Genomic DNA, 24,465 nt, shown 5'->3' on the forward strand with positions numbered 1-24,465 from the left:
AAATAAAATGTAGGGCTCTGCTCCCTCAGTGGAAAAGTAGTAGATAAATTCAACTGTACCTTTTTTGTTCATTGTTAAGCCTTCAAGTTATCTGATACCGACAAGAATGATTACCTGGAGCTTGCTTTACTTTTGGGAAACCGCTTGTAAAACAGCAGTGGGATTATGAAGACACAACAGATAAAGCTGATCTGATTACCTGCAGTGAAATAACAAAGAACAAGGGATTAGGAGGGTTCACAGCACCGCTAAACAAAACGGCATGTCAAGAATTTATCAGGATAAACGTGCCACCTTATTCTTTATCAATAGATTCTTTGGACTGTTATCGTGAGACTGAGACACTAAACAGTAAGACGCAACCATCCTCAACTTCCATTTTATACATTTTTTTAGCTGTTCAAAATATTTGAGCATTTTTCAGCACTACACAATAAAGTGAGACATAATATGTTTAATTGGCACTGAGAATGTGTTTTATTGAAAGGGACTATTAGCTGAGAGCTCAGAGGAAACAGGTACTTGTTTGTATTCGTTCGTGGGATGTGGGCATCACGAGCTGGTTGAGTATTTACTTTCCATCCTGACTTGTGAAGGTAATGCAGAGCTGCTTTCTTGAATCTAAAACATGCCTTATGATGCAAGTTAGGAAATGCTGTTAGGAAAGGAATTCCATTGTTGCATTATGTAGTGTAACACTGAATGATATCATTTGGAGGTTCCAGGTTCTTGGGACCTGGTAGAATATTTACCAACCACTCTGGCTCAGTATTAAATTCTGGAGATGTAAACCTGTCAAAGTACTTTCCACAGTTCTTCGGCTAACCATGTATTGTAATTGAGCAGAACCGATTGCATGACTGGGGGGACCCTATTAATGCGCTATGCTAGTAAACTGCAAACTAGTTATAACCAGTCCAACTGTAGTAGAACGCTTAACACGGGACTTCCCAAAGTGTTGGAGTCATGGCCTACAGTGAAGTCATGAGACGTGTTTCTTGGTGTTGCAGAACTTTAAGAGATTCCTTGACAGCTGTGAGGCACTTTTAAATACTTGCTGGGTTTATTGGTGGTGTGATTTAATAGGTTACTGTCTGAGGTTCATTGATGCTGCAAAAATAGGCCTGTGGATAGCTTTGGAAAAACCTGTTGTCTTTACATCAACTCACTCCCATACACAACTTTCATTGTTGCCGTTTTCACAGACCTACGTTGATTTCTGGTTTGGCTACAGTTTGATTTTAAAATTCCCACCTTTGTTTCAAATCCCTGCATGATCTGCAGCCTCCTATGGACCCATGACCCTCCAAAATCAGTGCCCTCCTCCAATTTTGACCTCTTGCTCATTCACAACTTTCTTGTTTCACCAAATGGTGGAATACCTTTAACTGTCTCGGGAGATGTAAACTGCAGAAAAGTGCTCCCTGGACCTCTTTGCGATCTCACTCACCTCCTTAAACATTTCTCTTTGACTAAACATTTGGTCATTTATTCTAATATTTCCCTGCGTCACTTTGTGACAAATTTTGATGGATAATTGTCCTCCTGTAGATCCTTGGAGTGTTTCACAATGTTAAAGATCTTGTACAATTGCATTTGTACATCAGTATGTCCAGGCAAATAGTGCCAGCTGTATTGAGAATGCCACTGTTTCAAAAGGTAATTGTTGACATCTCTTATGAATAAAAAGGTCAAATGCACAAACAATGAAACAAAATGGCTAAATATATATGTGCATATCATGACAGTAAATTTAAGAATAAATTTTTTTTTGTAAAAGATCAGCGATGTATTATGATGTTATTTGAACCTTGAGACCGACAAGGTGGATCACAGTCTGGTGCATAGTTTAATGGTAAATTTCTTTACAGCAACAGTACAAAAGGGGCATGCAGTTGGTCAAAGATGCTGGCCATCTGAACGGTCAAACGCACAAAGAGCTACGATACCTGGGTGAAAAAGTCGAAGGTTTCAAGCAGTTTCTGAGTAACTTCAGCAACCGAGTGGAAAAGTGGAGAACAGATTTGGACAACATAATTAATTTGCATGAATTTTATGAGAGTGTAAGTGGCTTATTGTGCAGCTTTTATCTTTCACCACTGACTTGCTTTCTGGTTTGATGGCTGCGTCGCTCTTTACGTTGTTGGGATTTTTTCTGCCTTTAATTGTTTATATGTAAGACCTTTGTTAAACAAACCAGAAAAAAAATTATCATTATAAAATCTGATAATACTTTGAATATTGGAAATTTTGAGTTGCATAGTGAGGTTGGATTTTTTTGTCTGATTACTACAAGGGTTAATTTGTAGTCCTGGTTTTGAGCACTCAACACCAACGTAGGTCCCATTGTTGACATTGTGTGAAAGCCCTGCTTATAATCCCTCAGTTGGAATCACCCAGAAAAGTAAATCCTTTTCTATTGTAGATGTATCAGTTACAGTCCACTTAAATCCCAAAAATATTTTGTTATCTTGGTGTATTTCGCAAACCTTTTTCTTCTGTTAAAAAGTTCATTCATCATGAATGTGCTTTGTTGAAATGTCTACCAGTTGGGTGGTATGGTGGGTGGCTCAGTGGTTAGTACTGCTGCCTCACAGTGCTAGGGGTCTGGATTCAATCCCAGACTAGGGCGACTGTCTCTGTGGAGTTTGCACATTCTCCCCTTCTCTGCATTGCTTTCCTCCCACTGCTCTGCTTTCCCCCCACATTCCAAAGATGTGCAGGTTGGGTCAATTGGCCATGCTAAATTGTCGATATTTTCCAGGGATCTGCAGGTTAGAGGGATTAGCCATGAGAAATGCTGGGTTACAGGAATAGGATAAGGGAGTGGCTCTGGATGGGATTTCAGAGAGTCAGTGTGGACTTGATGGCCTAGGGATTCTCTGAATCCATTTGCTCTCTTGGTTCCTAATTGCCTGCAGAAGCCTACATGTGTCTATTAAAGTCTATACATTTTCTATCACACATTTGGCATGAGGTGAAATAATGTTTTGAAGTGCTTTCATACATATCTTTTACTGATTGAATTTATTTTTAGTGACTATTTAAAAAGCCACATGATTTTGTTAAAGAAATAAATTAATGTGGATTGATCGATGCTGAAACATAGAAATGGCTGTTGTAACTACAATGGAAACAGAGTTTCATTTCTTTTTTATTGTGATGTTTTCTGCTTTCATGTCAGGCTGACCAGTGGGTTTTGCACTGCAACGATTACTTAAGGCGGTTGAAAGTGGACGAGCAAAGCACCTTAGAATATATGACAGCTGCAATTCAGAGGTTGGAAGGATACCACCAGGAGGCCATCAAATTCAATGCAGAAAACTTCCAGGAGATGAACGAGATGGTTCTTGGCCTTGGCAGTGCTAGAGAATTGAAACAGTGGAACATCCAGTGGGTGAAGTGCCAACAGACAAGGCACCTCTTGGAAGATGTCTTGGCCGCAGCAATCAGAATCCACGAGGGTCACAGCAACGACTTGGCCACTAAGATAAACTCTGAAGATGATGGTCCCCGGACGAGCGGTGAGTTTGACACCGAAGGATCTGATGAGCTTGGAGACTCTTTCTCTCAAAAGGAGGCAGAGAGTATGGAGAATGGTGTGTGGCCCGATGACCCAGTGCATCAGCAGGAACACGATCAGGTCTTTGTGGTGTCAGAAAGCCCCATGGCGTTACTTTATGAAGAGTCCTGTCAAAGTGTCGAGACGTCACCTAAATTTAGCACCACCTCGCTATCTTCGAATTCGTCTGGTGGTAGGTTATGCGGCGGCAGCATCTTCTACAGAGATCTCGACAACTGCACCATGAGCTCCTCTGCTACCTCCTGCCACTCGGAGCCTGCCTGCTCACTGGCACCTCGGCACAAGAAGCAGCCGTTGAAAAAGATCATGAGGAAGGCCCAGAGCTTTGAGTTGTGGCAACGGGAGAGTAGCCACAGTGAGGCCGGCAGGCACGGCAACACCGGAGTTTACATCAAAGGTTTGGAGGTGGTCAGCAGTGTGGTGGCTGATAACAGGATTTCCAGATCAGAGCTAAAAAGCCCAGTGTTGACCAGGACTCGTAGCTTACCGATATCTGCCAGGATGCACCATCCACACACAGAAGAAGCTAAGCGAACTGGGAGGTAATGATATCATTTGTTATCAGAACATTGACACAATAATTGGAAACATTCAGCTACATTTCCAGGTTTAACTCTGAGAAGACTCTGCGGTATTAATCTGGACCAGTGATCAATCATTCGATACCTCCAGCCTGTTGTGCTTTTTATTTTGATCATTGCTGTTGTCTTCCTCAGTTAGATTTAACTGCCTCTCCTGCTTGATGCATTTATCAGATATAAATCTATTTAATGTGGCCACCTTCATGTTGCGGCTGGACAGGATGTTGGTCAGGCCACTTTTGGAATATTGTGTTCAGTTCTGGTCTCCCTGCCACAGGAAGGATGTTGTGAAAATTGAGAAGGTGTAGAAAAGAATCTATAAGGATGTTGCCTGGGTTGGATGGCTTGAGCTACAGGGAAAGGCTGAAAAGGGTTTTTTTCCCTGGAACATTGGAAGCTGAGGGGTGACCTTATAGAGGCTTATAAAATCATTGGGTGCATGGATAGGGTAAATACCTGTTTTTCCTGGAGAATGTGGTCGGGGTGGGGGAAAGGGGGTAAGAGTGTAAAACCAGCGGACATATACTTAAGGTGAGAGGGGAATTACATAAAGGGGACCTAAGGAATAACTTTTTCACGCAGAGAGTGGTGCATGCATAGAATGAGCTGCCAGATGTAGTGGTGGATGCTGGTACAATTACAACATTTAAAAGGCATCTAGATGGGTTTATGAATACGAAGGGTTCAGAGGGATACCGGCAAATGTTGGCAAATGAAACTAGAATAATTAAAGATAACTGGTCAGCATGGACGAGTTGGACCAAATAGTCAGTTTCTGTGCTGTACATCTCTGTCTTTGTGACTCTATGACCTCAACACCCACAACCTTCTGGGGAAAATGGATAATAGGTTTCCATATGGCAGGGACAAAATCACTTTGCACTGATGTGTCTCTACCCAATCACCTGATGAAATTCAGTCTGAATCCTTGACTATTGGGAGCAACTGACTAGATCATTTGATCCAATTAGTATGGTTGCAAGGATGTATTTTAAGAATTCAAGTTTATGCATTACAGTACTTCAGATGCCAGGGTTATATAATTTACTCTTGAAGTTGTAATCTTATTTCAGATATTGATTTTTCAGACTGGTGACATTAATTTTTCAACACATTCTGGAAATCTTATTTCAAAATCTCTCAGTTGAAAGAGTTTAAAAATTGGGGCTGCATGTTTTTAGACAGAATGTAGGATTTCATCTTTCTGTTTGAGATCCTGCATTAGCAGTAAAGCATTCATGCCAGTATGAAATTTGATTCATTTGACAAAATTATACTTGGCTTGAAAGTAATCAAGATCCATGTGAGCTGAACTATGATTTTGTTTTTATGGTGATTACCCAGTTAAAGAACCTTAGAAGTCAAAGCTTAATTAGTTAACATGATGGTATTTCATGGATGGGATTCAAATATAGCCAGTTCCCTTACCAAGGGAGTGATTGCACCATGCAATTTGTTACTATCGGGAAGGAAAATAGCAAAGATGCATGTATAGAGAAACTAGCTAAGTATTTATGAGAGAAAGAAATAGGTGATTATGCTAACAGGGCTAAATGAAAAAGAGTACAAAGAGAAAACGTGGAATATAAATTGCTTATGGACCTGTTTGGTTCAATGACCTGTGTCTGTGCTATATATTCCATGTAATAGAAAAAGAACTGGAACTTTCTCATAAATGATACAGTCTATGTTTCAAAAGTCAATTCATAGAATTTGTGACTCTAGTCACCTTTCAAAATTTAACTGTTATTACTTACCAAGTTATAAGATGAAATACAATGACTGAGTCCGGGATCGTTTTTCATGTATTCCCACTGCTAAATGATATTCAGACTGGCTGTCCTCCTTTGTTTCCCCGCAGTAAGCTGCAGCATATAATGGATGAAATGATCAGCACAGAGAGGGAGTATGTCAAATCCCTTGGATATATCATAGACCATTACTTTCCAGAGATGGAGAGACTGGACTTGCCCCAGGATCTGCGTGGAAAGCGCACTATCATATTTGGGAATCTGGAGAAACTCTATGATTTTCACTGCCAGTACTTTCTGAAGGAACTCGAGAACTGCACCAACGGTCCACTTCAAGTCAGTCACTGCTTCCTCAAACATGTAAGTCCCCATGCCATTCCTACTGGGCAATGTACTTGTTTGGAGTTAATTCAAAATATGAAACACACAAAGGGGACCAATTGCCCTGTGTTACTGAGTACAATATCAAGTGCATTGAGGGTGTGTTAATGGAATTTTATTCTGCAATATATGTGAACAAAACATGGGGTAAGCTCTTTGTTCAATCTCCATCATAAAGTCCAGTGCACTAAAAGCAAAGTTATGTAGCCTCCATATATTATAGAACAAAGAATCCCTACAGTATGAAACAGGCCCTTCAGCCCAGCAAGTCCACACTGACCCTCCGAAGAGTATCCCACCCAGCCCCATTCCCCTATTACTCTACATTTGCACCTAACTTACACATCCCTGAACATTATGGGCAATTCACTTAACCTGCATATCTTTGAACTGTGGGAGGAAACTGGAGCACCCAGAGGAATCCCACGCAGACACAGGGAGAAGATGCAAACTCCACCCAGACAGTTGCCCGAGGCTGGAATTGAACCTGCCTCCGTGAGGCAGCAGTGCTAACCACTGAGCCACCATACTGGCCCAAATGAATTATCCACCAATGAAAACACAATGTCCAAGTTTAGCCCAGTCCATTTATTGGAAGCCATATATATTTATATATTATAAACAATATATAAGCAAGGGTATTAAAATGGCATCTGGGCATAAACTGCTGGACTGGTGAAGCATTCCTCCACCAAAATGCAATCTCACCAGTTTAACTGTTTGGCTTCTGGCAGCCAGGAAACTATCCTCCAGAGGCAGGTCAGACCTTGAGAACATATGAAACTTGCAGCCTGATTGCCGCGACCCAGTTTTAGCTTTAGGTTGCAGGAGTCTCAGTGAGCACCATTGCTGCCAGAACATAACCTGGTGTGAGGCAGCAAGGAAGGCCAAGGTAAATGAAATTCATTGACTTCAGGGAGGATGTCAAGGGAACCGGGAAGTGTGAATGTGGACTTTGAAATGAGGTGGTGTGAAGATGGCAATTTGTGGGGTTTTGAGAAACATTGTAATCATCTGAAATTGTAAAGCTAGTGGGAAGAGCAGCTTGTAGTCATCACTCTGCCCAGTTCAAAGGCATGATAAGATACTGCGAAACCTTGCATTGTGAGAGTTGGAGCTTTTAGATTTATCACCAGTATAGCATTATGTCTTGATGTCTGTTTAAGATACCCACAAGGGATGCTTTATTATTTACGTCAAATTGGTATCAGTGATATTTCAAACATACCATTTGTATTGTGTGACAAAGACTCATAAAATTCTTTCAGCCTCATGTCACAGCCCCCCAAACCAAAAGAGATAATAAGACCCATCACTTTACCTGTCTTATATCCTTCAGCATGCTTCACACACTCTGATTCAGTGGCACTCAATATCCATACAGCTCATCCTGTTTCCTGCCTTGTGTTTTCAGGCCCTTCCTGGCAGCAGAGTCAGCAATAGACATAGGACACCCCCGTTGGGAGTTCCCATGAGTGAACTGCCAGCCCAGAAATGGGAAGAAGCATTGCAGAAAAAGCAGCAAGATGTAAATATGGCATGTGTTACCTCATGCATGCCAAGGCTGCTGCATCCTCTGTGCGGTTATAGTGCTGTCACAGTCTGGCTGATTGACCGAACAAGTGCACTGTGTTGCCTGGGAGTTTGGAATTTGCCCAGTTGTAGAGTGTGGTCAATTCAGACTCCTGCAGGGACAGGAGCAAGAACTGGGCTAGCTGCCTTCTTCCACTTGAATCTCCTGCCTAAAAGCAGCAGAAGCATGTTGCTTTCACTTTATCAATGTTACTGCTGAGGGCTTTGGTAGCTCAGCTGCAAACCCTTTGAATTGTTTGCTAGCTTTGCAATGCACTCCCCCACTCCCCCTCACTCAGCCAGGAAACCACCCAGCCGGTCTGAAAACCTTCTTTGTTCAAGGTGGAGGTTAAAAAACAAAGTGTCGTTTTTGGATTTGGAAAATTCGTAAAACTAGCCCTGCGCATTTGAAGTCAGCCCAGTGACTCCAGCACCTCCTCAACTGTTAAAAGTCATAAACTGTTGAGTGTAAAATGAATATGTCTGTGCGACCATTAGTCTGCCCCTAGTTAAAATAGAGAAAATTGAAGAGCTGCTGTTAAATTAAAGTACTCTCTTCCTCATTTAATGAGAATATCCAATGAGTTTGCACTATCTAAAGCAGCATTTACTATAGTTTAGGAGTTTTATTGAGATGAGCAAATTCCATTCAAGACAAGTTTAATGAGCAGGTTCTGAGTCTGAGAATGTGGTTTAACTAAGTGTTTGTTTAATACATTTGGAGCCAAGCAGCACTATCAGTTTATCCTAATGTTTGCAATTTTAATTTGTTTACTTTGTTCATCTAGGAAGAGCAGTTTGGAATGTATGCGCTGTACAGCAAGAACAAACCCCAGTCTGACGCTCTCCTTACTAGTCATGGAAACACTTTCTTTAAAGTAGGTGGTATGTAAGTTTTGGGAAAAAAAATTCAATTTCAACCAGTGTGGAGAAAAAGGTGCTTGTAGGCCCAGAAGAGCTGTAACTTTGGATTGGAATGTGTGGCTATTAAACATTGAGAAAAATGTTTCCATTGTTGCTCAGTGGCTGCACTTTCTGGTTTGGGATTCAAAAGGTTGTGTGCTTTGAGGCTCTTTCCAGGGATGTGATCTTGTATTCCAAGAATTAAAAATCATACAACACCAGGTTATAGTCCAGCAGGGTTTATTTGAAAGTACTAGCTTTCGGAGCGCTGCTCCTTCATCAAGTACCTCCGAAAGCTAGTACTTCCAAAGAAAACTGTTAGACGAAAACCTGGTGTTGTGTGATATTTAACTTTGTCCACCCCAGTCCAACACCGGCACCTCCACATCTTGTATTCCAGACTGACGCTCTAATGCAGTGTGGCTGCTGCACTGTTGCAGTTGCAGCTTTCATAGGAGACATTAAATTCTGAACCCTCATTGCATGTAGAAGATCCCATGGCATATTTTGAAGAAAAATTGAAAGACTGACATTTATATAGCAGCTTGTATGATGACTGAATGTTGAAAGCATTTTGCAGCCAACTAAGTACCTACTGAAGTGTAATCACTGCCATATAATAATTGAAATGCAGCACTCTTGCACAAAAGAGCAATGTATTGAAGACCAGATAATTAATGCGTATTGTGATATTGATTTAGGGATAATTATTGGCCAGTACATGAAGAATAACTCCACTACCAAACTTCCTGTCAAGGAATCTTTCATATCCACCCACTGCAGCATCAATTTAATCTCTTAGCCATAGGCAGCACTTCCGACAGTATAACGCTTCCACAATTTTGCATTTGAGTGTCACCCTTGATCTTTATAGTAAAGCACTGGAGTGAGACTTGAATCCAGACCATTATGATTCAAAGGTGAATGGGCCATGGTAGACTCAAGTCAAACAAAATGGGATTTTTTTCAGTGTACTGGTCAGTTTCTGTACCTCAGTGTTTGAGACATGCTAAATTGGCTGCTGTATGTCAGAAAAGAATTTACAATAGATCTCCATTGGCTACAAATTGCATTGAATGTTCTGAGACATGAAATGCATTGTTTCTTAATGTAACTTCTGCTTTTATGTCATCTTATTTTGTGTTTTAAAAATGTGAATAGGGAAGGTCAATTTGCCCAAATTGTTTGGCAGGAAGGCCGAATTGTTTTAAAGGATTGGCATCCTTCATATCGAGCCTGAACCCTGTCCTCGGAGATGCCCATTAGGGATGCATGGCGTGTCAGCTGGCCCCAGAGGGCCACCTATCAAAAACAAGCAGCAATCCCTGGCTGCTTTTTCTCCAATAAACATATTAAGGAACAAGTTGATTGTGGGGAATCCCAAACCAGGAGTCCATCAGTCACAAGTCCCATAAAACTTTAAGTGATGTTTCTTCACCCAGAATGTGCATAGAATGTAAAACTTTGCTACTCTCTGGTAATCACTTGGGTTTATTTAAAGGGATGTTTTTCTAGAGAAAGAAATACTCAAACAAGGTTACATGAAGAGTCTCAGTAGGTGGATTATGATTAGACTTAGATTAGATTAGACTTACAGTGTGGAAACAGGCCCTTCGGCCCAACAAGTCCACACCGACCCGCCGAAGCGCAACCCACCCATACCCCTGCATTTACCCCTTACCTAACACTACGGGCAATTTAGCATGGCCAATTCACCTGACCCGCACATCTTTGGACTGTGGGAGGAAACCGGAGCACCCGGAGGAAACCCACGCAGATACGGGGAGAACGTGCAAACTCCACACAGTCAGTCGCCTGAGTCGGGAATTGAACCCGGGTCTCAGGCGCTGTGAGACAGCAGTGCTAACCACTGTGCCACCGTGATTATGTGGATGGTAAAGATCAATATAGACCAGTTGGGCCAAAAGGTTTGTTTGCATGCTGTCAGTTCAATGTAACTCTAAGTAGGTAACTGGGTTGAGGTACAAATCAGAGCTAATCAAATTGATTTGTAGAGCAGGCTTGACAGCTCAAATGGAATGCAGCTATTTTCACTGACTCTATCCATTTCTGAATAACTGTCTGACTGTCTAATATTTCTGCAGAATAAGCAGATGTCACTGGGTGATAAGATGGATCTGGCCTCCTACTTACTGAAACCCATCCAGCGGATGAGCAAGTATGCACTGCTGCTGAAGGATATGATCAAACAGTGCTCCAAAACCCAAGAGCAGGAACTCTCTGATCTCCAAGCGGCTGAGGAAATGGTTAAATTTCAGCTACGTCACGGAAACGACTTGCTAGCAATGGATGCTATTCGTGGATGTGATGTAAGGAAACTCTTAACAAAATGATTGGAAATCACAGTTTGTCATTTCAAAGCTGGTTTAAGAATCTGGCTGGTGCTTTAGAAGAAAACCACACTCCCCTACTCCTTTTTCTTTCAATCCTCTGCATCTTTGTTGATGGAAACAGTATGTGGGTATCCTTCTGTTGAGCTTTCATCATTCTGTAAACAGGTATCAGACAGGTTAGGACAGCACAAAACATGTCTCCACCACATATTCATTTCTCCTTTCACTCTGAGTGTTTGGGACCTTGCTTTTTACAAATTGGCTGTTGTACTTTCATACATTACAACAGCAAGTAGACATCAAAAAGATGCAAAATCTGCAATGAAGTTGCAGGTTCTCTTTTTATTGCTGTTGTTCTGGATCCTATCAACATGAATGTAGCTTAAAAATCCAAGTACAATCTAGTAAGTGCAGTGTCTTTTGATTTACACTGATTGCTGACTTGGACTCTATTCTTCTACCTTATGGAATCCAATTACCAGCCTGACACATGCCCTGAATGTTTGTAGCAGAAAAGAACAGAGGTTTACGTTAGCTATTTTATACAGGCTAAGCAAAAGCTTGCAGGTCAAGTCAATTCTAATTCCTTGATTATATTGCTCCTTTGGAACAAGCTACAGATTTCAAATAAATTAAATCCAACTCCTGGTTTACAGCAGAGAGCTACTGCAATCTACTAAAATAATGTAGATTTTGCTTCTTTTTCCTCTTTATACTGTTTCTGCGATGCAGTTTCCATACAGAATTGTAATTTGAGAGAACTATGACACGGCTGGCTACATTAATTTCAAATAATTATCTGCTAAAATATTCAAAACTGCCCTCCCTCCCGAACTTTGCTGTTCATTGATGGAATGAGCTTCTGATTAAGAACCAGGTAATCTAGATTCTGGTGCTAAAATTGGGCAGTAGTCAAAATGAAACTTTTGGCTAAAGTCTAAGACAAGTAATTTTGTGAAACCCTTAAGCTATACTATGTAAATTATGATTCAGTTGCAAATCTGTATGAGTTTTTTTGTTAGACAGTGTTGATTGGGTTGTGGCAGAGTATGGCATGTTAGGATTATGTGAAAGACTAGAGCATCTGGAGTCAGCTGACTAGGTAGCAAGTTGGCTTATAAAGCATTGATTATGGAGAAAGAGAGTAAAAAGTAGATCATAGAGGGATCCCGAAAGTGTGGAAACAGGTCCTTCGGTCCAACAAGTCCACACCAACCCTCTGAAGAGTATCCCACCTAAACCCATTCCTTTACCCTATTACTCCACATTTACCCCTAACTAACACATCCCTGAACACAATGGACAGTTTGACATGCCCAATTCACCTAACCTGCATATCTTTGGACCAAGGGAGGAAACCTCATTACCCAGTGGAAACCCACACAGAATCTGTGGAGAATTTGCAAACTCCGCACAGTTGCCTGAGGCTGGATGAAGCGTAGATCCTTGGCACTGTGAGGCAGCAGTGCTAACCACTATGTCGCTGTGCCACCCCAGTAGTTAACCAGATCATCAAAGGCTAGAAGTCGGTGTTTCACAGGGGTGAGTACTGAAATCACTGTTGTAGGAGCAGGACTTAGGCATCATTCCTGGTAAACCTAGTTGTCATTCAATGAGATTGTTGGAGCGATTTTCATATATCTACCTTTAATTCTGTATCCCTCAATACCTATAATTAATGAAAATCTATTGATCTTAAATCAAAAAAACTCTTAATTCGTCTAACTTCAATTGCTGTTTGTGGAGAAGAGTTTTAAATGCTACCATTCCTTGTGTCTAAAATATTTCCTAATTGTGTTGCTAAAAGGTTACTTTTCTGGCAATGACTCCTTGTTCCACACATCAATCTGCAGGAATAATTTATCTCACTTTACCCCATCTGTTTCACTTAATATCTTGAAAACTTTGAATAAATTGTCCCATAATCCTCTAATTTCTGGGGAATTCAATCTTAGCTTGTGTAATCTTCCCTCAATTTAACTCGTGAAGTCTAGGTAACGTACTTAAAAAACAAACCTGTGTTCCTTCAGAGGACAATTTATTGTTTCTAAGATGTGGCGTCCATAACTGCTCACGGTACATAGAATTTTTGAATATTTTGAGTATTTCTGAAAAGAGATAGGGATAGGTAGAGGGTATGATCTGGTTGGTCGATTGATCTGGACAATTAGCAAGAAATACTCACTTAAGGCGAAAAAAGAAATTTGGCCAACAAGTCCACACCAACCCTCTGAAGGGTAACCACCCAGACCAATTCCCTGCATTTACCCCTGACTAATGCACCAAACACTATGGGCAATTCAGCATGGCTAATTCACCGGATATGCACATCTTTAGATTGTGGGAGGAAACCCATGCAGACACAAGGGGAATGTGCAAACTCCACACAGTCACCCAAGGCAGGAATCGAACATGGGTCTCTAGCGCTGTGAGGCCCTAGCCACCGTGCCAGTCCATTTTGTGTTTCATTTCTCAGGGCATTGTTTTAACCAAACAGAATCAACTTGCCTGGTTAGAAATTAAGCAATACTTAGCAGTTAAGTGTCATTGTTAATTGGTGCAATTTCCATAGAAATGCCTCTACCAATCAGAGATCACTTGCCAACCAATCAGTGCTCTGCTCTCTGCAGTATAAATGTTGTTTTCCCTTTATTTAGGTATTCCCTGCAAAAATGCCTTGAAGATGAAAAGCTTTGTTTTCTCACAAAGCACCCAATTTGTTGCAGTACCCTTTTCTCACTTGAATTGTTTTGTGCTCCTCCCTCTCTCTTTTAATTCTTGTTTTACAATTTCTAGGATGTCATTTATATCCTCTACAGTGAAACGAGATCAAATATCTGTTCGATTTATTTACCATTTCCTTATTTTTCATTATTAGCGCTCCAAGCACCCATGGTGCTTACTTTACTTACTTACTTTACTTTACTCACTCTTTTTTCCTTTTTAGTCACATATAGGAACTTTTGTTCATACGAGTGCATAGATCCCAAAAAAACAGGAACTTTAAGACAGTCAGATGCCATAATGTCAAATAATATTATAGTATAAAGGCCCTCACTTCACCATCAGTGCAATGGAGTCTGTAATAAGTCAACCAGCCATTTGTAGTGTTACAAGGCGAAAAGTGAGTACTGTAGATGTTGGAGATCAGAGTCAAATGGGAGTGGCGCTGGAAAAGCACAGCAGGTCAGGCAGCATCTGAGGAGCAGGAAAATCGACATTTCAGGCAAAAGCCCTTTTGCCATGTTACAGTCATGTACTGTAGCCACAACATCTGTACACATAGAACCTAGTTTATGGATCTTCTAACTAAGCTCTTAACAGTATAAATAGTTGCAGCTGTAACTAAATATTGAGGTATCTGTCTTAACAGGAAGCCAGTCTTTGTGGTGTACATGGATGGGCTAATATATAGGGAAACATTCAGAGCATGGCAGTAGAGTTTTACCCAAAAAGCCACATCAACTCTAAACTATTGTTTTGATACTTCTCACTCCTCATGTTTTTTTTCTTACTGTAATTTCTCTCCTTATTTTAGTCATTCTTTGTCATATTTTTTGTATTTTGTCCAATCTTCTAGCCTGCCACTAATCATTGTGAATGATCCACTTTTTCTTTTAATTTGAAAGCTCCAGACGATGTATTCTTCCCCTAGCTCCCCTTTGTTTTACACCATAATTATCACCACAAGCAATAGATAGGTGAACAACACAGAGACATTTAATGGCAAACTAGATAAAGTCATGAGGGATATGGAAATAGGAGTGAATGCTGACAGAATTAAATGAGTAAAAGTCATATAGATCACAAATACTGGCATAGATCTAAATGTGTTATTTCTGTTTTGTTTATCCCATGTAAATATTTTGAAACATGAAACTTCTAAATTAACTTTTTGTAGTATGCTCCTCGCTCAAGTCTTTCAACTCAGGAATCATTTCTTCCTTGCTATTTGCTCTCCTCTTGTGAATGCGATTACTAATGCCGGAGGTACACTGCTGTAATCATTAATGCATTAATATTTACAGAACCGTACATGTTGAGACATTTCAAGGTGCTTCATACCATGAATAGCTTTTTGGAAGTGCAATTATTTATTATCTGAAAGAAAGGAAAGCCCCCATCCAGTCCCAAAGCATTTAATAGCTCCTAAAGCAGTTTTGAAACGTAGTCACTGTTCATCATTTATCACATTCGACAACCAATTTATGCACAGCACTATTCTGCAAATCTTGAGATAATGATTGTAACATCTGCCTTGGTGATATTGGTTGAGGGATAAATATTAAGAAAACCTTCGGGAGAACTCCCTGTTCTAATTATACTACTGAACTATTTAAAGCCACTCAAGAGGGCTGGGGACTGTAGGTTTAACCTCTCGTCTGAAAGACAGGTATCATGTAAACTTCATCTTCGATTACTTCCTCTCCAGGTGAATCTCAAAGAGCAAGGGCAACTTATGTGTCAAGAGGAATTTATTGTTTGGTGTGGGCGCAAGAAGTACCTGAGGCACATTTTCCTGTTTGAGGACCTTATTCTCTTCAGCAAAACAAAAAAGATTGAAGGAGGATATGATATCTATGTTTACAAGCAATCATTTAAGGTAATGGAAAAGCTGCTTTATTTTTGAAATGCTGTGGTCTTGGATGGCCATGGAAACAACTTGAATTTAGATGGCCTGCTTGATGCTGTAAAATGTCCCAAAGCACTTCATAGAACCATTCTCAATCAGAAATTGACACTGAGTCACCAAAGGAGATTTTAATACAGGTGAGCGGCAACTTGGTTAAAGAGGTATATTTCAAGAAATGTCTTAGAGGTGAAGAGAGAGGCTAGAGAGAGTTAGCGAAAGAACTTTTGGTTTTGGCATCTAGGTGGTTGAAAGCCACTTTGCCAGATGAGACAAGTTGAAAATCAACAATATGCAAAAATTGCAGGAAAAGTTGAAGGTTCAGAGGGCTGAATGAGATTAGAACACTGGGTTGGAGAGAGCCATGGTCAGATTTGAATGCAAGAATAAGAGTTTAATATCAAGGTCCTGTTGGACTTGGAGACAATGCAGCTCAGCAAGTACAGAATGATGTGATGAAAAGCAAAATAGATTTTAATTTGAGTCCACTAGTTTAATTTTCCTTTGCAAAATCAGCATTGCTTAACTAATACATGAAGACGTGGAGTAAGAGACTTCCTCGATTCGTTGATTTCAGACTGCAGAAATTGGAATGACTGAGAACGTTGGGGATAGTGGACTGCGCTTTGAGATCTGGTTCAGGAGGAGGAAATCTCAAGATACATATATCTTTCAAGCCAGCTCTTCTGAGGTCAAATTAACCTGGACCAGTGTCATAGGAAAAATCCTGTGGCGACAAGCTCTGAGAAACCGAGGTATGGCAGTTTGTTTGTTGTGAAAGTTGAAAAGATATTTTTTTGTTAAAGGTGTTACATGAGATTTCCTGTGGGATGTTGTAAAACATATTCTACAATTAGATTACATCTCTTCCTAGCCCCCCTCCTGTAAAAACACCATCACTTACTCCCAATGCCTCCGCCTCTGCTATGTCTGTTCTGATGAGGAGCAATTCCACTCCAGGACATCCAAGATGGCCTCCTATTTCAAGGGCTGAAATTTCCCCTTCCACGTGTTGAACAATGCTCTCCAGCACATCTCCTTCACTTCCTGAACCTCTGCCCTTGAGCCCCATCCCTCCAGCCACAACAAAGATAGAATACCCCAGTCTTCACCCTTCACCCCACTAATCTCTGGATACAGCGCATTATCCTTTGCCATTTCCACCACCTACGATCATGCCCCACCACCGGAGATATATTTCCCTCCCCACCCCTATTAGCATTCCGCAGAGATCATTCCCATTCCCTCCATGACACCCTCGTTAGAATCACGCACTCCTGCCACACTCCCCACTCCCGGCATCTTCCCTTGCTGTCACAACCTACACCTTCCCCATCACTTCCATCCTAGGCCCAAAAGGATCCTTCCACATTGGCAAAGGTTATCCTGCATGTCCAAACACCTTAGCTATTGTGTCTGTTGCTCTTGATATGGTCTCCTGTACATTGGGGAGACAGGATGCCAACTTACAGAACGTTTCAGAGAACATCTCTGGGGCACACGCACCAAACAACCCTGTCACCCTTTGGCTGACCACTTCGACATGCAAATTCTGGGCCACCTCCACCGCCATATCCAAGTCACCTGACGACTGGAGGAAGAACACCTCATCTTCCACCTTAGCACCCTCCAACCACACGGCATCAACATCGATTTCACCAGTTTCCATATCTCCCATATGCCCACGTCATCCCAGATCGAACCCTCCAACCCAGCACCAATCTCTTGAACTGTGCCACTTATCCATCTTCCTTCCCACCATTAAATCCTCTACACTGACCAATCATCATCATCCCCCACCTGCATCTACCTATCGCCTTCCCAGCTACCTTCCCCCCACCAGCCCCAGCCCCACTTTCCTATTTATCTCTCAGCCCTCTTCCTCCTCCCACATTCCTGATGAAGGGCTTGTACCCAAAACTATGATTCTCCTACTCTTCGAATGCTGCCTGACCTGCTGTGCTTTTCCAGCGCCACATTTTTTGACTCCAGCATCTGCAGTCCTCACTTTCTCTCATGTAAATATACAAGTCAACTTTCCAAGGGAGATACTAGAAGTAGTTAGTACTGCTGCATTCAAATGCAAATTAGATAGATATCTTTCAGAACAATTTGGAATAAAGCATATGAGTAATTTGCAACATAACGAGTATAATGTGCTGGCAAAGAACAGGGGACTGAAACTATAGTTTCCAAATCTTTCCATTGCTAAAGTTTCTGTCATTCTATATCTGAGTTTATGAACACTAATTTCTAGAGCTTGATTCTATGAGTTGGCATCTTTTATTCTTGTTCTTTCATGTGACAATCAGGTTGGCAGATGGCAAGTTGGATGGACATTTGCCTTTTCCTACCTGCCACATTCTATGTTCCTTGTGCCCAATTGGTTTCTGCTGAAAAACTGAGAGTGTCACTTAGGTCCCTACATGCCCACAACAGTCTGAAGTTATTTTGACTACTACTTTAATGATAATGGTCATTTTCATTATCATGCCATAGATCCAGTTTCGTTTTAATATGGGCAGGAAGTAGATGCCAGCCTTGCCAAAATGGGACAATGCATGGGTTCACACTGTATCCAATGTGCATGTACCTGAGGGCACAGTGCTTTTGGAAAGATCTCTCAGCAGATAGAGCACTGCAGCTGTGTGAGAGACTGGAACAGTTTCTTGTGGAGCACCTGGGAGCACTTTTCTACAATCGGGAGAGTGAGGTCGATAATTTTTTCATGACATCCCAATCCTCTTAGAATCCACTTCAACCCGACAGAAATAGGATAGTTAGTGATTTTCCTGATGAAGGGCTTTTGCCCAAAACGTCGATTTTCCTGCTCCTCGAATGCTACCTGACCTGCTGTGCTTTTCCATCACCACTCCAATCTTAACAGTGACTTTTCCAGTCAGGCTTGCTTAAAATGCCGATATGACCCGATTGATGCCATTCAATTCCAATTTTCCTATTAGATTAGATTAGATTACTTACAGTGTGGAAACAGGCCCTTCGGCCCAACAAGTCCACGCCGACGCGCAACTCACCCATACCCCTACATTTACCCCTTACCTAACACTACGGGCAATTTAGCATGGCCAATTCACCTGACCCGCACATCTTTGGAATGTGGGAGGAAACTGGAGCACCCGGAGGAAACCCACACAGACACGGGGAGAACGTGCAAACTCCACACAGTCTGTCGCCTGAGTTGGGAATTGAACCCGGGTCTCAGGCGCTGTGAGGCAGCAGTGCTAACCACTGTGCCACCCACAAAAAGTTTCAACAAAACAAATAACATGGTATTATGAGAAAAAAACCTGATCTTAGACAGCATCTAGAATATCCATTGAAATAATTGAGCCCACATATGTGGTACTGAGCTATACATCCCAAGAGGTTTCCAGATTCAATCTCTGATCTGGAGTCATCTGATCACAGCAGTCAGGGTACTGCCTAGTTAACATCTGTTAGTCCCTGACCCATAGAAAAGCAATTGAACCATGCTTTTACTATTACCCAGAATCCCTGACCTCTCTTCCAGTATCCCCCTTACCCTAATGAAAAGTGAGGCTTCTTATGTTTGTAGACTTGCTGAAACTAGTAATGGGTTTGTCTGTGAAGCCACTATAGTGGAACAGCCTGCTCACTATCCATCCCAGTCTGACACATGAGGAATGCCAATTTGGGTGATATATTTGAGAAACACTAAAACATTTGGACTCGCAGTAGGATGAGAAGGTTTACCACTAATGTTTTCTTTCGTTAATGCTCCCTCATTGTGAGCATGTATTGAAATGCCAGTATGATCAGTTCTGTGGAAATAAGTAGGGAGAGATTAGTCTTTTGCATTTTAGGTAATGACTAAGATGGCAACCTCATGTACTTCTCTGAAGGATAAAAATTCAAAGGGTGAATAATCTCCTTCCTGGATTTTGACCAGTAAACACTTTGTTGCAGAGCTGAGAATGCAGGAGATGGTGTCCATGGGAATAGGGAATAAGCCATTTATGGACATCAAGCCTAGTGAAGCTGCCATTAGTGACCGGGCGATTGACTACATCATGAAGGGTACGGGTAAGTAAGATTAATTAACTAGGATGATGCTTGATTTCCAACTTGAGACTTCTGCAATATGGATGCCTTTAAGTTACAATAAACTGAGAGGATGGTGATAAACTGTGCTTGGAGTCCTGACTGCTAAGAATAGATAGAGCCTCTCAATTCCCCGATTGATGTATCTCCGAGGATCCATTAACCCAATACTTTTCAGGCAGCATTTTCGATATTTGGTTCCCGTACCTGGGCACAACCATTTGTCTTTATAATGAGTTTAAATGGAAGCCCCTTTTCTGACTGGAGCAGCATAGATTCTGTAGACCAAGAATCTTGATCTGACCCTAATGAAGCCTGATATAAAATGTTTGTTCTTTCTCCAGTCCCCTTTGCTTAGTATCTTTCAGTTCAATGAACACAAACACACATGGTGAGCCACTGCTATATTTAAAAATAACCCTAATGTCTTGAATTTATTTTTCAATTGTGTTGCCATGGAAAGGGGTCTCTCAGATGGAAGGATGATAACCTTCATGCAATTCAGTTCTCTCCTTCATAGCCATTGGCAGAGATAGACAGCCTTATGAGCCAGTTTACTGCCCCCTGTTGATGGGTGAAGTGTAATGCAAACAAATGCTGGCAGAGTCAGCAGTGCCCACATGCTGTGAATGAATTCCCTTTAAAATGTGAACAGAGCGAGCTGCTACAAAGTGGAAATATCAGTTTGTTGTCACTGTGATCTCATGATGAGCAGGGTGACTTGGTTACCAAGTTACGAGAAATAAAAAAAGGTCATTTTCATTAACCAGATCTTCAGCATGAAAAGAGGCAATTCAGCAATTCACATCTGTGCTGACTGTTTGTTGGAGCAACACAGTCACCTTGTAGCCCAGTGTCTTCCATTGCTTCAAATTGTCCTCCATTTCTTCTTTAAAATCTGCAATGATTTCAGCTTCAGGCTCTGCCTTTGACAAAGTATTTCACTTTCCCACCAAATCACCATTGAAGGAGATGTGTCCTCACATCTCTCCCCAGTGCTTAATTCTAAACGAATGAAGCCCTGTTGTGGATTTCTAAACCTGAGAAAATGATGTTCACACCAGAAAAGCTCTCCATCATTTTGATTTTACTTCTCACCGTCCTGGCTAGGCTGGATGTGAGCTTATGCAGTAAATACGATGCTGTTGGCGATTTGAATTCATCGGCGGTGGGATTTAGTATTTTTGTTCATTCAATGTGAAACTTGCTTAGGTCCAAAAATAACAATCAAGCTTTCTCCTTTTTAGTTTGGACAGTTTCTACCATCTCTCAGTGATGATGAATGATTGAACACAAAGATGATTATGCTTGTGTCTATATACAATGGAATTTCTGTGGTATGACCTTCATTATGCTGCAGTAAGGTTATCTAATTCCATGGTCTCCACTACGCTTAAGCTAAGGACTGTATTCTTTTTTAAAACACTTTTCAATTCATGTCGCATTAGAATCCAGAACACGAGCCTCCATCGCCGTGTCTTCGTTTGACCATTCCACGTCCTTCAAGAGGCCTCATTCGACTATCTCCAACAGCAGCACCTCCTCTTCCAGCAGTCAGTCATCATCCTCCATACTGGGAACTCTTAACCTTCACATGTACTCAAGTCCAACGCATTCCAATCCTCATTGGACACCTTTCAACCAATGGTCATATGACATTGGAACCTGCATCGAAGAAGATGAAGTGGAGCAAGAGATTGGAAGTCAACCATCAATGAGTGAGTCTTTCCAAGTATCGAATCATCTGCTTGGTTGAACCTCTGGCGTCTCATGAAATCCCATCCATGTTTAATTTGACATATATCGATTTTAGACATCAAGTCTAATTTGTAATGGAATTGCATTACATTGTTCGATATTTGACATGTTTCTGCAAAATAGCAAGAATCTCTATTGTCACAGTTTGTAGTGAGCTGGGGAAGAAATTAGACAATTGTATGATTGTGAACAGCAGGTCATAAAACTGGCTCGGAAAAAAAGGGCTCTCAATGTTGTGGACTGGAGTTTGAGTTAGAAGGATGCTGGGATCTGGAGAGTGGTGAGAGCTGGGGTGAGAGTGGGAGCTGGTTTGTAGAGAAAATTGAGAGCCTGAAAGATCAGTGGTAGGCAGTAAACTGAGGGGGTAGAGGCTTGGGAAGATGAGCTTTTGGAGGTCAGGGAGATTGGAGACAGGGGTGATGGAGTGATGTGTGTGCAGGAGGTTGAGGGCTTCATAGGGAAGTTTGGGGTGGGCAGAGAGCTCAGAGAATTTGGGGGTCAGTATTAGATTGTTGAGGAGGGGATTGTTAGCTGATGAGGCTGACATGTGGAATCCAGCAACTAAGTGGTAAAGCTCTTAGACCCAGTAGCCATCAGCAACCTGGGAAGCTAGGTCAGTCACAGTGCAGTTAGAAATTGTGGATCAAGCTAATTCTACCTGTGTCATTATAATAATTAAACTGCAACCTGCCTCTCAGGAGCACATTGTTACCTCTCAAGCCCTTGATCCCCCAACCCCATTAATCACAGGAGGCTGTTTCTGGTCAAGACTCAGTCGTAATCTCTGTTTAACCTTCAATTTGACTGAAACAAGCCCCGTGTTGGGATTAGCCTTCCTCCTGTATGTCAAACAAAGCAATTCTCTTAATCTTGCTCAGCGTGGTTACAATTAATGAATGCTGTGAATTCTGGATGACTTATGGCAGATGTATGGTTAAGATAAAAATAATAAGAAAAGAATGGCTTTGATCATTCATGACCTCAGAACATTCGAATCTCAGGATGTAGGCTTGCAGTAAAGTCACTGTTGCAATGTGGAAAATTCATCTTGTATTTCAGTATAAAATCCCATTATTGATTTGTGGAGTAGAACAATTGCTTTTTGAATTGGTGATACAAAACTTTAAGAAATCGAAGAAAATGGGTTTAAAAACTTTTGATAGTTGCAAAAGAAATTATATTCCTATCCTATTCCCATCTCGAAACCCCTCCACATCCTGCACTGTTTGTTATTGACAATTGTCTTGAGCGCATGGTATCAAACCAAATGGGATTCCAAATTTTATTTTTGTCCCAGTCACAGAGAGTTCGGAGACCTCTTCACAATGTACTTCAGCGGAGAGCGTCAGTGGCTCAACTCTCAACTGTGTGTCCCAGCTTTCCTCAGAGACATTTCCTGACGACACTTCACATCCTGACTCTAAGACATCATGTCATTATGTTTCCCTAAATCCTTCCCCACGGCTGCAAAGGGCTAAGCCAGTAAAGAACCAGTACATCACAGCAGTAAGTATGTGTGCTTTGACTTATGTAGGGTACATGTGGAAGAAATGCAACAACCACAATTCACACACTCGTCCTGCGATACAAGCAATGCTTTTAAACACTCATAATTTAAATTCAGTTTTCCTCACACTACCATTCTACTCTCTACAATGAATGGGGCTCTCTGGTGAATCAGGAATATTTGGCAATGTTAGAAGTGATGGATACAAAGACATTGGAAAGGAATTCTAAGGTTAACTAAAACAAAGGAAGCATTCCTTCCTTACAAACTCCAGCTGAATTATATCAGGATCATTGCCAATTTGCTTCGGGCAGAACAGTGCAGTTGTTGACTGGACTTTTGGAAAATAACTGCTTCCTTTCTCCACCTCATGATCAGGATTAATTCCAATCTTTAATTAATTCTAATTACCTGCAAAACAAATTTCAGAACTCAAGCTCAGATCCCAGCTCCTGGGTGTTTATTAGACTTGGCAAAATGGGACAGTTTGAACTAAGCGGAAAGTGACGTCATTGTTTGAAAACAAAGGTGCCAATTTTACTTTTAAGCTGCTCACCATCCTGTCTTGGAAAAATATTGCGGTCCTTCCCTGTCACAAGGTCACAATCCTTGAATTCCTTCCTACAGCATTTTGGCTGAACTAGCATCATGTGGGCTTTAAGATTCAAGAATGTAGCTCATTACCACCTTCTCAAAGGCAATTAGTTATGAACAATAAATGCTATCCCAGCCAGTGAAGCTCACATCTGCTGAATGATGGGTGATAAACATCAAGGACAGTAACTTGTTCTCTGATGCATCTATAAGGTGGCCTTCCTGCTACCCTCTCTCAAACTCCCTTCCAACCTGTCCAAAATGGTGTTGGGGGAAGAGCAAGGCCTCAGGAAATCCACTGAGCTTTGTCCCAGTGAGATCACTAATGTGGCCAGTTTTGAGGCTGATCCAAGGCATTCAAGAGCAGTGGGGGAGCCCAGTGGGTCACTTTGCTTATGCCTTGGTCAGGGAAATGGGGGCACTTAACTCAAGAGGCTCATTCAACATAAGACATTCTTCCCATCATGTTACACCTCTCATTGGTGCTCCCTCCCTCCCCAGATTCTCAATCAAGATGCTCAAACTTTGTCTCCATCCTCCTGGGCCTCTCCTCTCCTCCATACTGTCAGATGCCATGCACTCCTTATCACACTTAGCTGAGCTTGCACTCCAGAGCTTAGAAACTTGGTGCTGCTTATAGTCCCAGTCTTGGCCACTGCTGCCACTGGACACCTAAGTGTGAAACTTGTGAGGAGAAACATTAAGATATTTAGTAAGAGGTACCCAGAATCTGAACAGCATGTGCTGTTAAAACAATGGATTCCTTTA

General features: G+C 41.5%; 1 protein-coding gene across 6 annotated transcripts in view; it reads left to right on the top strand.

Moving 5' to 3' along the window:
- The window catches only part of zgc:158766 (uncharacterized protein LOC100009641 homolog), a 172,565-nt gene that overhangs the window by 141,975 nt on the left and 6,125 nt on the right, over positions 1–24,465 (top strand). For 4 of the 6 annotated variants that reach the window (XM_060849949.1, XM_060849946.1, XM_060849947.1 and 1 more), the window contains 10 exons: positions 1,872–2,063; positions 3,185–4,125; positions 6,026–6,275; positions 8,657–8,746; positions 10,877–11,101; positions 15,558–15,728; positions 16,333–16,510; positions 19,704–19,820; positions 21,287–21,556; positions 22,894–23,102. In XM_060849949.1, coding sequence (XP_060705932.1) covers positions 1,872–2,063; positions 3,185–4,125; positions 6,026–6,275; positions 8,657–8,746; positions 10,877–11,101; positions 15,558–15,728; positions 16,333–16,510; positions 19,704–19,820; positions 21,287–21,556; positions 22,894–23,102 — 2,643 coding nt within the window. The remainder of the gene's footprint in view (positions 1–1,871; positions 2,064–3,184; positions 4,126–6,025; positions 6,276–8,656; positions 8,747–10,876; positions 11,102–15,557; positions 15,729–16,332; positions 16,511–19,703; positions 19,821–21,286; positions 21,557–22,893; positions 23,103–24,465) is intronic. The other 2 variants (XM_060849948.1, XM_060849950.1) reach the window with 2 other exon arrangements.

The sequence above is a fragment of the Hemiscyllium ocellatum genome, chromosome 34 (genome assembly GCF_020745735.1).
Source record: "Hemiscyllium ocellatum isolate sHemOce1 chromosome 34, sHemOce1.pat.X.cur, whole genome shotgun sequence".
Lineage (NCBI taxonomy): Eukaryota > Metazoa > Chordata > Chondrichthyes > Orectolobiformes > Hemiscylliidae > Hemiscyllium > Hemiscyllium ocellatum.